The following is a 12,699-nucleotide window of genomic DNA, read 5'->3' on the forward strand; positions in this document are numbered from 1 at the left end:
TTAAAAAGACTTACCTTTGTTACAAAAAATGAGTCTCCATTTTTGTGGTAATCTATTTTTTATTCCTCCTGCAAACTAGAGATTCTAAGCAATCACAGTGTGCAACATAAAAACTCCAAGTAAGGATGTCTTTACTATGATATGCAATATTCAGTTCCAAATATTTATTAACTGGCAATAGCAGTGATCTGAATCTATGTGTAGTTAACACATCTGGCAGTTTCTGTAGCTTCTGTTTCCTCCCCCACCCCCTCAAATGCAAAACAAGACTTGATCAAACATGTAAAACGTACAGTGCCCTGAACACATTCAGCCCAAGGAAAGATGCACATTGGTAAATTACCTTAAATTCAGTTTCAATGTTGGCTAGTCTGGCCAATTCATTGCTTAGCTCTAAAGCAGTAAGGACAGGGTCTTCACTGGAAAGAGACAAATAAGCAGCACTGGCTAATCCTTTGTAGGCATTCATTCTCGATCGAGAGTGACTAAAGGAATCTTTCCTCTGCTTCTCAATACATTCATTGCACTTGCAAAAATAGTCATGTGGCCTTTCAATCCGCGCGCCTTTTAGAAGTAAGATGTGAACAATTTCATACTCCTGGCAGTGGGCAGCAAGTATGATAGGGGTAATGTCATGGGAGAACCGAGTTCCATCTTCATCATAAGCATAAAAATCATCATCTCTCAGTTCCTGCTCAAGGGGGCTGAGTGTGAGACGCTGTCCTTGTGCAAAGGCTGGATGGTTCAATATTGCTTCTACAATGCGCACGTATCCTTTACTGATGGCTAATAAAAGTGCATCTCCAACTCGAGCGAGATTCTCCTTTTTGAGGAGGAGCTCTGTCACTTCCAGATGCTCATTCCCTACAGCTAACTGAAGGGCGTTTTGTCCCATATAATCAACACAATTAAAGTTCAAGGTTTTGGATTCCTCCAGCATTTTTCGCACAACAGGAATGTTGCCATATTCTGCAGAATCAAGAAAGCGTTCCTCTTCTGCAGTCAGGCTGGTGCCTTTCTCGTTGAACATGTAGGCTGGGCCCCGGATGGCCTGCCTCCGGCCCTTCTCCCGAAGGGTTGTGTGCCTTCGATGCATGGTTTTGTAATTGCTGTTTCTCAGCCTGCAGAAAACCGGAAAGGAAGGTTGGTTATATTCTCGGAGGGTCATAATTTCACATAACCTGAAATAAGGTTGGAAATGTCTCATTATGATCAGGTCTTGCTAACTTTTTGTGTTCTGGGCCAGTTAAAAATCTTTTAGGATACATGTGGAATAAAGATTAGTTTTCTGAACAACAGACAAGTTCTCTTCTGACTCGTACACCCTTCTGGATTTCAACAAGGATACACAGCACATTCTGAATTTGAGAAATAGCAAAAAAAAAAAAATGAACACATTGTTTCCCATTCTTATTGCTTAGAACTTCATTACACAGTATTTAGGAATGATATCCACACATAATATTTCTCTGAATTACTCTTCTTGGGTTTTATCCTTGAGGACATGAGCCCTAAAGAAAGATAGCAGGACTCCCTGTATCAATAGACCTTGAATCAAGCCAGTAAACTATGTCCCATGAAGTTAAAAAACACACTGTTAGTTTTAAACACACAGTAATAAAAATAAATATATTGCATATGCTGCTAAGATTCAGCTGGTACAAGCAAACCACCTATTCATTCACTGCTTTTTTCACGCTACATAATACCTTTTTTCTGTTTCCTGATCTAAAGCAGTTTAACGAATGTCTAATTTTCTCACTGAAATACAGTTGGCAGCTGCTCTAAATACAAGTACCCAAATCCAGGGGCCAGTCTTGAAAAACACAGGAGTAACTCCTGATTTAGCATCGCATCACTCCCCAGTAAGCATCTTTCAGAGAACTACTGCAGAAAGACAAGAACGCAAGTATCTGACCACAAACAGAGGGCAGATTAGAAAGGGTCATTAGTTTCCCCACCAATTATCTGGCTGAAGTGCCTTCACTTGGAGTTGGTGGGATGAAGACAAACTATTCTTATTCTACCTTCTCTGGAACCCCCAAAGAAAACTATGTATGTGCAGCTGGGCTCAAGGGGAAGTAAACATGCTGTTGTATGAAATTAAGTGAAATCCTAAACCTATCTGTGTTTTTAAAACATTAACAGTTTGCAATAAGTGCCATCTCAATGTTGCTCTTCTTTTTTAATTTTATTGCAGTAGCATCTCAACAAAATCATAGTCTCTCTTTTAGAATCTAAGCACGTGAAGTCAATTGCCATCCTAAGCCCACAGAATATGCAGCCTGAGTAAAAAGGTAAAAAACCCACCTCTTTCACAAAAGGCATTTGCACTCAGTCCAATAGCAAGTCCTAAACCACTTGGGTAAAATTTTCAGGAGCCTCTAAGCTGCAGTGGGCAGATGTAACAAATAAGCAGGTGTTAATGCTCAGTGGGTGGCAAAGGTTCATCCTTCCACGCTCCATCTGTTCTCCAAGTCAGTTTTGACCTTCAGTCAATGAAAAGTTCATGTATTGCTCTGAAAAAATACGATCGGAGTTTGAAAGTACTGTCGTGAATGGTGAGAGGAAAAGGTGCCAGGAGACGAAGTGGAGTAGATACATCGCCTTCAATATTTTGTAAGAAAATAATAATGGAATCAAGCAAAAACCCAGGAGAACAAAGGGTATCAGAAACCCAAAATACTTAAAGTGCCAGGACACAGAAATTCTCAAGGTAGCTGTTCTTATGGAACTAACATATACATATGCGTCTATCCTTTTAATTCATCACTCTTTTACTGATCCAGAACAGAAAGCTAGGACTGAAAAATTTCAAACAAATTTTACAGCAAATTTTTAGCAGCTACATTAAAATTTAAACAAATCCTAAGAAAGTAATTTTGTGACCATACACGGTTGAAAGAGAGGTTCATAATTAAGAACCTCTCCCCCTAAGCTTTGATGCATCAGTATAACGACTTAATAAAAGCTGGAAGAAATGGAACATATCATCCCATGCTCCCCTGAGAGCTAAAGTGCTATATGAATCTTAAAACTAATCCCTTCCAGTATGGTTGAAAGTTGAAGAAGTATACAGAGATGAGGGCCGTAAGAATAATGAAGGAGACTTGGTGAAGTAAATTAATTCCCAAGATTGCATGAAGTTTTCTAGAAGAGAAAACAATAACAGCTAAAAAAAATATACCATTATCATATCTAACACTGACAGGGAGACAGAGGTCTCTAAAGCAGCAAAATGCCTGGGGTAAAATTGGGGCCCCTTTGAAGTCAACAGTACAAGTTCCAATGATTTCAGTGGAGTCCAAATTTTGCAAACAAGTATGCGCACGCACACACACAATGTCCCCAGAGATTAGCTTTCATCTCAGAAGCAGTCCCAGTGATGCCAAGAAGACTAATATGTGCTTAAAATGAGGTATTTAACCACATGCAGAAGTGCTTATCTAAACTGGAGCTCATGTCCTTGGCTATTCAGGACAGTATTTAAGTTTTAAACCTGCACTGAAGTCTTACTGAGTTCAAGTAAGGACTATACATACAAAGAAACACTTCGGAACTGTGACTTTGTTAAATGGGGACTTATAGTATCAGAAATCACTTTACACATTTGCAGTCTTGGGATTTCCTGGATGTTACATTAAATCTACTAAAATGTTAAGCAACTTGAAAGGATGAGCTGGTGATGACTTAAGCAACTGTTGCTGGGATCAAGTGGAAACCAATCCAACTCCTGTAGCTGCTCAGTGATGACCCATGAGTGCTGCAGGATGGCACATGCCTAAATATTTTAGGGCAGTTAATTGCAATAGCTGTTTCAATCTGAAGGAATTCCACCGGGCCTTTCTGGTGTTCAAAAACCATGTACGGTAAGATATTTGGCAACCTTGTATTTGTCGTTATATTTAACGGTCAGTACTGGAAGCAACAAAGAAATATGGATCATTTCCAGCAGTGAGAAAGGTATTAGATATTTTGCCTTTTGTCCAAGTATAATTCTTGATACTTTGTTCTTTTTTGCTTAGAAAAATGATTTTCTCCTGGTACGTTATTACCTCTAAAGGAGAACCCAGATAGGTGGGACAGATAACCTTATAATCACACCTAAAGTGAACATAAAACTACATAAAAAATTACCATTTGCCCAGTTCTAGCATTTTTGCCAGAGAAAGGAGGTTAGAGTTTGGCCTAGAGCTAATTCACACCGGTTTGTTGCATATGTAATAACATGCCAAAAAAAAGGACCTTCATTTCACTTTCTTCAATTCAGAGAGAGCACTGGTTTCATACTGTTTCTAACAACAGAAATTGCATCAGAAAAAGAGGGAACAGAAAAGCGTACATGCTCTCCAAAAAGATAATTACTGTACAACATTTATCTTGCAATAAATATTCTGCAGGGATGTCCCTACAGCACAGGGCTCATCTCCACTCCCTGCAGGAAAGGGAAAGAGCACCATAATTCAGAAGGCTTCACCTCAGATGAATTATGACCCCCAGTCTTACTCATGAGCAGAGAAGATCAATATCTCAGCTATCGCACTTTATCATCTTTATAGAGAACAAGAAATGAATAAAAAATTATACTTTTAACTTTGAATAATTTGACAAGAAATGCTCAGCTATCAACTCCTGTTCTGAAAAGAAAGTTATAATTACGTTTGACCTGAGCACTGAATCATGATAGAGAAGTGGTAGTACAAAGAGTAATATATGCAGTAGCTGGAGATCTTGGGAACTGTAATGTCATGACTGTACTCAGCGTCTTTTTCCAGCCTGCTTTTCAGTTATGTGCAGGCAGGTTTAGAACTAATCATATTTACTGAGCGTGTGTAATGTGCTCTCTTAAAAAAAGCAATCGTAACTTGATTGCATTTATCTTACCATTTTTGTTTAAAGGTGCTTTGCATTGAAATTACTCTGGATTTGCATATTTTATTGAGACAGCTAATGATCAAACTCATCAGGCACTGCAATTAAATATTGTATTTTTCTAGGAAAGAATGCCAATGTATGCAGTGTTTTTGGAGACAAAATGGTCTCGGAAAAGAAAACCAAAAATTTCAGGGCCTAAGTACTGTTTGAAGCAAAGCACATCCAGCTTTACGCAGCTGAGGGAGCCATGAGATGTCTGAACTCCTGTGGTGAGTGGAGAAGAACAGCAATTTCTGAAAGGTGATTTAGCTCTTAACAAATCTTCCTCTGGGACCATCTCAGTTTCTAATTAAAGTGGCTAAGAGTAGGTCCTTGCAACTTGCACTGGCGGTACTGGGTGCTGAGACACTCAATATCTGAAAAGGGAACATGGCGTAACACGAGATTTGTTCTTAATGTGGTGTCACTGAAAACACTGCTGAAGCTGAAACTCTCCTTTTTTGCAATCCCACCCTCTTAATGATCTGAGTGCCAGATGTGGAGAACAAGGTAGATATAGGAAGAAAGCTGGGCCGCTTCATATTGAGCTTACCCCAGCAAATATCCTTTCTCCTTGATCCTCCTTTCCCCAGTGCTCCAGACTATGCCACGCAGGACCTTCTGCTGCCTCACTAATCCCATACAAAGACCTATGGAGGGGCAGGGCTACCACCTAGAGCTAAGGCTCAGAGAAAATGTTCAAAGGCTAAATACCTTAAGAGGCTAAACTGGAGTTTTTAGACACATCTTTGAACCAGAACTTTAGAAGCATGTAGGACAGGCTGAATAGTATCTGCTTGAGTTTTTAAAACATCTGAAGTCTGAATAGGTATTGAAATCAATGAGTATTAGGTACTGCGACAATTCTGGAATTCTCAGGTGATGTCAACCTTTACTTGTCTTAAAGCCTAAAAACTGAGCAGGGCATTTACAAAGGCAGCTTCAGGAACTCTGACTACACTTTGGGTTTGCTTTCACTCAGTGGAGAGAGGTTGGCAGGAGTCTCCCTGTGCCCTTTCAAGGGACCCCTTTGACCAGAAACTACAGAAGAAACTTAGGATATGTAACCGTTACTATGCCCCACATTGGGTAAAGCAACTATCAGAGTAGACTTTGATGAGACATTGACTCTGTCTTGTTGAAAAGGAAATTTCAGTTTCTGAAGGCCATTTTGAAAGCATTACCCTTGGTTCCTGCAGAGCCTCAGAAACTGTCAGATTGACACTTTACTTATTATTTTTCTTTCTACTTACATCAATATTTCTAAAAAGGATCAAGGCACATGAAGGCTGCAGACTCCCTGAGGCCTCTTTGGATTTGACACAGCTCTTATACATCAAATGGACCATTTTCCGTATTAACCCTTGCTTCTACCTAGAAAACCTGATCATCCAAGACATGCTATAAACATGAACAAAAATTAAGGAAATTAAATTCTACAAGCAGACACAAATTGATACAGAAATGAATCCATTTAAAAGCGTAAGTCAAATTGCTCAGAGCAAAAATGGTAGGATGTTGCATATTTTAGTAAAAAAAAATTGCAACATATTTTGAAGCAGACTCCAGAATTCAAATCAGGAGCACAGACCAAACACAACTGCACACATTTATTATCCTATGTGCAATAGGTTACTCTGGTGTTCCAGATGCTGTGCAGACATATAGTACCAGAGCTCTCTGATACTCTTTTTCTCCAATATCTTAAATAGCTTTCTAAATCTTACCTTAAATCAAGATTTATCCTTAAGACAAAAGTTTTAAGCATCCTTTTTCACATTTTACTGACTTACTATGTATACAGACTCAGTATCGTTTGGGGTGGTTGCTTTTAGTTAACAGCAGCTTATTCTAAAGTCTTCTAAGCTTTGAAATGCTTAAGTGTTATTTCCTTTAATCTTGGGATGTCCAAAACACTAATTCAATACTGTTAGCAACATGGTGAGATTCTCCTACATGAAAAGTTAGGTTCATATCTAGGGACAATTAATAGACTTTTTTTATCTCAATTCAGGCTATTCATTCACTTGCAGAGTAGCCCTACAGAGCAGTTGCATGAAGAAATATCCCCTCCCCACCATTCCCACTGCTCATATAGATAAAAGAAAATGATATTTCAAGGTCAAACTTTGAAAAGAGGCCTTTCTCCCTGTGGAAGTACAGGTGCAGTCAGCAAAACCACACTTTTTCAAATCCCTTTAAGAAATGGCAGCACAGGATGCATTCAGGAGGGCAAAGCAGGCCTCTCATGTCATTAAGGGATGCTGATGAATGATACACACTAACACTCACATTGTCTTCTTGTCATGAAGCATAAGGTCTGAGGCCAATAATCCAGAAACATTGAGGACAGACCACCAAATCTTTACCAGCATCTAAATTTTCATGTCCTCCCTGATCTATGTTAGAAAAGAGGCAGCTCTGCCTTGTGGTTTGAAAAAAGGAAATGGAATTTGGCTTTCTATCAGCTGTCTTTCAGAAAAATACATCCACTGCTTCTCAATTGTCTCACCCTCCCCCTTCTTATAAACTAAGCATCAGCATTTTCTTTCCCATTCCAAAGCAACGTTATGCACCAAAACAAGACTTTTACAGCGTTAGAGACTGTAAAATAATCACCTTGGTTCTTATATTAAATTTCTTCTTGTGTTAGAATATACATACTGAGGTTTCCTTCCTTCCTTCCTTCCTTCCTTCCTTCCTTCCTTCCTTCCTTCCTTCCTTCCTTCCTTCCTTCCTCTTAATATACAGTTGTGAGGACGACTGATGATTACAAAGGTATCACAGAACACACGTGACACAGATATACCAAAATGAAGACTGTTTTTACATTCTCTCCCATTGTCATTAACATGTTTGGCCACCAAATGAAGTGTCATGAAAAGATGAGTCCTACCTTTTTTTTTGTTTGTTTTGATCTGGCTTTGGAAACTAGGAATAATTCATCCCCACTGCTGAAGCACTTCAAAACTCAGGCTCAGATCATACCGAGAACACAACAGAGGAATACCTGTTCATTCATAAATTTTTACTACTGACGAGAGCAATGAAAAATATTTCTAACTGTACAAGCAGGGGGCAGTGTAATGCTGATATTCAACAGACAGTTCTATTAAAAAGAGAGAGAAAAAGCTCTGAAAAGAACTAGCAATCTCGGTTCTGGCTGTATTTAATTTTTCCCCTGTTGCTGCACCCTTTTCATTGCTCAGTTCATAGTTATCTCGAGACAAGAAAAAACGTGCAGAGAAAGACTCCTGATAACCATTAGACCCAGCAAGCTGCAACAGGCATGATACAGCGTCCCGTATTTACACCTCTCATTTTTCCTCATCTCGCCTTGGCCGAGAAAAACAAACCCTTCAAAAATTCACCCAGCTACAAGAGAAGACAACAGTGTGGCTCCAAACCATGTGGCCGGTAACAAACAACAAGCCCTTCGAGGTGTGCTGAGCCTGAGCACGTTTGCACAGATTCCAAGGGCAGAAAGCCAAGCCAATTTCCCACGCAGCCACCCACCTCGCTCACGCCAGCCCGTAGTCAGGCTTGTAGGAGACCGAGTCGTGCCGAGACGCATCTAACCCCAACAAAACTTCCCGGTGCGTAACTAGGGACGGGCATCGGAGCCCCGGCACTTGGCAGCAGGGCGGAAAGGCGAGCTGGCTCTGAACGAGGCAGCTCCCCGCGCCTGCCCGCCGCTCCCCGCAGGGGCAGCAGCTTACATGTGCGCGTTGGGGCCGGGTCCGCTTCACTCTAGAGGCGCGGAGCGCTGCGCGGCGCTGCGCGGGTGCGGCCGCCCATGGCGCGGCCGCTGTCCGCGGTGCTGAAGTGTCGCTGTCCGCGGTGCTGAGGCGCCGCTCAGCGCGGCCGGACGGGGCGGGCGCTGTCCGCGGTGCTGCAGCCGCCGCCGGCGCGGTCGAGGCGGCGTCTCATCCTTATCCCCGCGGCGCCGCCGGGGCAGAGCTCCCCGGGAGCGCCGGGGATTCGCTTCCTGGAGGAAGAGCCGGCTGCGAGGTTGGCATGTGAGTTGCGTTGTCCTCCCCGTCTTCCCTCCCCCTCTTCCCACGCCGTTGTTCCTCCTGTAGGTGTGGATTTGAGGGTTTTTGTGGGGGGTTTTGGTTTGGTTTTTTTTTCGGCGCGCCCCCTTCTCGGCCGGAGCTGGGCGAGTCCCCCTGCGCCCTCCCAAGGGCTGCCCCAGAGCAGGCGTGGCGAGAGAGCCTTCCTGGAGAGGGCAGGGCTGCCTGCAGGCTGCCCAGCGGGGCGGGGGGCTCCGTCGGGGGCTCTCCCCCTCGCACGCCTCATCCGGCTGTGCCGCCCCTCCGCTGGGAGTGGTCAGTGCCGCTTCTCCCCGTCTGCCGTCCCCAGGCTGAGATCGTTTTCTGCCTTCCCTGGGAGATTTTGTCTCGTAGGGGATGGCCGAGGTGGGATGTGTACATATGTGTGGCGGGGTAGAGGGGGGGGGAAAGGAAAGCAACACGCAAAATAATCAGTCAATGCAATCAATCCCCTCTTTTCCTTGGCAGAGGAGAGCCGCCAGGACAGCAACTTCAAACTGCACCCGGGCACGCCGGGGCACCCTTCTGCGCTCTTTCCCGAGCGGTAAGAGCAGGTGTTCTTCCCGGGACCCCCCAGGATACTCCCACACAGCTCCAACCACACTGGGCTCTCCAAGCCCATGACCTTCCCTGTCCTTCCCCACCCGTGCAACTCCCCTGCCCACCCGCTCCTCCTTACCTGGACGCGGGGATCCCCACCTCATCACGCACCCCGTTACAATTACAAATAACGCCAGCCCGCCTCACCTGGCGTGTCTCCGGGAGTTTAAGCCTGGAGGAAAACCTCTGCTTGGAGAGGTGGCGGTGGGAGGCAGTGCAGGGCTCTTTGAGCTGCACACGCGAGAGGATGGCAGGATGTTGATTTGCCCCCAAGTTCTCCCTCTCCCACCCCCTCACAGCACTGGGTGAAGTGAGGGCACTGATTAAGAGATTTTTCACCAACTTTCAGTCCCAAATCTGTACAATCAACTCGGTTTAAGACGTTAATTGATGGAAACACCTGAGGGAAATGCTAGGCACAGGCACTGATCATTTTAGCAGGGACCCCTGAGAGCTTGGTGAGGCTTCTGTAGCGGTACTGTAAGAGCATCCAGATCATGCCTTTCAGAAACCCTTACGACAGCTAGTGCAGAGCTTCCATCCCACATCCCCAGGCAGCTGTTACCTTCACCAGCCTGAGCTGTACTCACAACGGTGAGGAAGGTGAGCCTTTTCCTACTAAGAGGTTTTATGGCTCAAATAAGGGGGAGAGTGCATTAACCTCTAACTGTTGTGGGAGGGACCCATACCTGCAGGATTCACTCCCTTCCTGTGCTGATATCTCCTGCCCTCTGACTGTTTTGTTCTTGCCTTCATCTATGGCTTCTTGGAGTTCAATAAGAAAATCAGGAGGGTCCAGATGGGTAAACATATGAGAAGGATGTGGATGTTACCAGGCTCAGGGGAGAACAGTGTTCTGTGGGGAAAGACATCCTATGAAACAAAAAGAAAAAAAAAGAAAAGAGACTCCACAGCTATATACTCACTTATGCTGTTGGAATAAACGTGAAATGATGTATTGCTGTACAGACACAAAGCTCTGCTTCGGGTTAAGAGCAACCCCTCTCTTTTGCTTTTGGACAACTTCTTCTCTAACCAAAAAAATAGCTCTCCAAGTATCTTGGTATTTGTGTGGCCCTTCCCCCTTCAGGGTTTTCTTTTCTGCTATTCAATACTTACCTGTCATCATAACAAACTAATTAAGAATCAAATATGTTTACAGGTTCTTGCACTAAAAATATTTATTTACATTTCCTTTCTAAGGCTTGGGAACACTTGCAAAAGCTCAATTTATTTATTATTTTTTAATTGGGTAGGTAGGAATTGAAGATTAGAGAAGACCAGTATTTTTTTCATTTATTTTATTCATAGACAGTATTCTCAGGTTATCTGAAAAAATATTCATTTTAGGGTTGAACATGTGATTGTTTTGACTAAATGCAGGTAATCTTTCTCCTATATATATCCTGAAAACAAAATCAGATATGGAATCAATGTACTGCATTACTGCTCCATGTGTCTGTACTGTTGCAGTTATGTCTCCTGATCCTTCTTAGTTCTAACTCCTCTGGAAAAAATTCACCACTTATATTTTCATGGACATCTTTTTTTCTAAAAAAGATTCTCAAGGCCCAGCAATGTCTAACACTCAGAGTTATCAGGAGGACCTTTTTAATAATCTTAATAATCAACAGCTTACCCACTCCATAAATCTGCAGCTGATAAAATACTGACAGCACTCCCAACTGCAATTAATTATGTCAGATTAACACATGTGAAGCAAAAAAGTGGGAGGGAAGAAAGGGACTGAGAAAGTCTATAGTCTGTTATTATCAGTGCACATTAAAAATATTCAAACTACAGTTGTAGGTTTCTGGTAAGGCACATCTCAGAATTAATGGAAACCCACAGCTACAGAACCAAGAAATCTTACATCTGGATCTCTTAAAAGGCATTTATTACAAGGTTCTGAACTTCTACAAGTTGCCTTTCATCTTGATTAGCTTTGCATTTTGCTATTGCAACAGTTTCACATGAAAAGAGTGTGCTGAGGAATCTATTTCTAATATTACACAAAACCCTTCTGACTAAAGTCTTATCGACTAAAGAATTACAGAAAACTTGGTTGGTTTTTTTTTCCTGCACATCACCAACTATTTGCATTGTTGTACGCTGTACCAGAAATATCCTTACCTCACTGGAGGCAAGAACAAATCTTGCATGAAAGAATCAAGTATATGTTTGTAATAAATATAAAAATATATATATTTGCTTCATCTCACCCATATCTTTAAAACTAAACAAACCACATAGGAAATGTTGCATCCTACCAAACCCAAGAAAGCACATATTTCTCTGCAGGAACAAAAATGTGGAAACAATTAGGCAATTTTAGAAGTCATGGAATTGTAGAGTTATGTCATGACACTAAATGAATGTAATATGGAGACTTTCAATTCCTCTCAAGGTTTGTAGTTTTGAAAGCTTTTGAGTTCTTATTGAGCTCAGTATTCTTTATCCTCAAATATTATTGTATTTCCAGACATATTGCAGAATGAGAAATGCATGAGAAAGCTGTATGAATGTAAAGTTCTACTTTCGTTTGCACAGGTCTGATGTTTCAGACAGTTGGCCATATAACACCAAAAAAGACTGAAGAAATATTTTTTGGGTGAAAAGCTTAAATGAAGTGGAACAAAAAGACTCAGAAATCATGGTATTAAACTTCTGATTCATTTTCAGAGTAGTTAATTCTCCAGTTACTCAGCAGAGTCCTTCTGCTGTCTCTTAATCATTTCCACTGTTCAAACCAATTAACTGCTGTCACAACCAGAACAAACCAGAACACAAGTGGAAGTTCAGCAATGATTTGTCAGAAAAGTTTTTGCTTCTATTGATAAACATTTTTTTCATTACAAAACCATCTTGTCCAGAGGTTATAGTTTCGTTTAGTCACTGATAACCTCGACTTGATCCTTCCTTCAAACACACACACGTGTTAAGCACCAACTTTTCAAACTCACCATCTCAGCTAAAGTATCAACAATAAAGCAAAAGCATTAACAGTACATGCAGGCTTGGTAGGGTTCCATCTTTTTTCCCTTTTTACACTGCTTCCCGCTCCTGTTGCCCAGACCTGAAATGACAACCCAAGGATCAGAAGAAAAGCAGCAGAGTTCTGCTGTGCTTTTGG

At 42.1% G+C, this 12,699-nt stretch overlaps 1 protein-coding gene across 1 annotated transcript in view; it reads right to left on the reverse strand.

Annotated features, from left to right (window-relative positions):
- The window catches only part of TRPC7 (transient receptor potential cation channel subfamily C member 7), a 79,518-nt gene extending 70,754 nt beyond the window's left edge, over positions 1–8,764 (reverse strand). Inside the window, exons 1-2 of the mRNA XM_074838271.1 lie at positions 8,634–8,764; positions 344–1,121 (exon numbers count right to left, since the gene is read on the reverse strand). Of these exons, the coding sequence (XP_074694372.1) occupies positions 344–1,121; positions 8,634–8,635 (780 nt within the window). The 5' untranslated portion in view covers positions 8,636–8,764. The remainder of the gene's footprint in view (positions 1–343; positions 1,122–8,633) is intronic.
- Positions 8,765–12,699: the final 3,935 nt, after the last annotated feature.

Source organism: Strix aluco, chromosome 13 (assembly GCF_031877795.1).
Source record: "Strix aluco isolate bStrAlu1 chromosome 13, bStrAlu1.hap1, whole genome shotgun sequence".
NCBI lineage: Eukaryota > Metazoa > Chordata > Aves > Strigiformes > Strigidae > Strix > Strix aluco.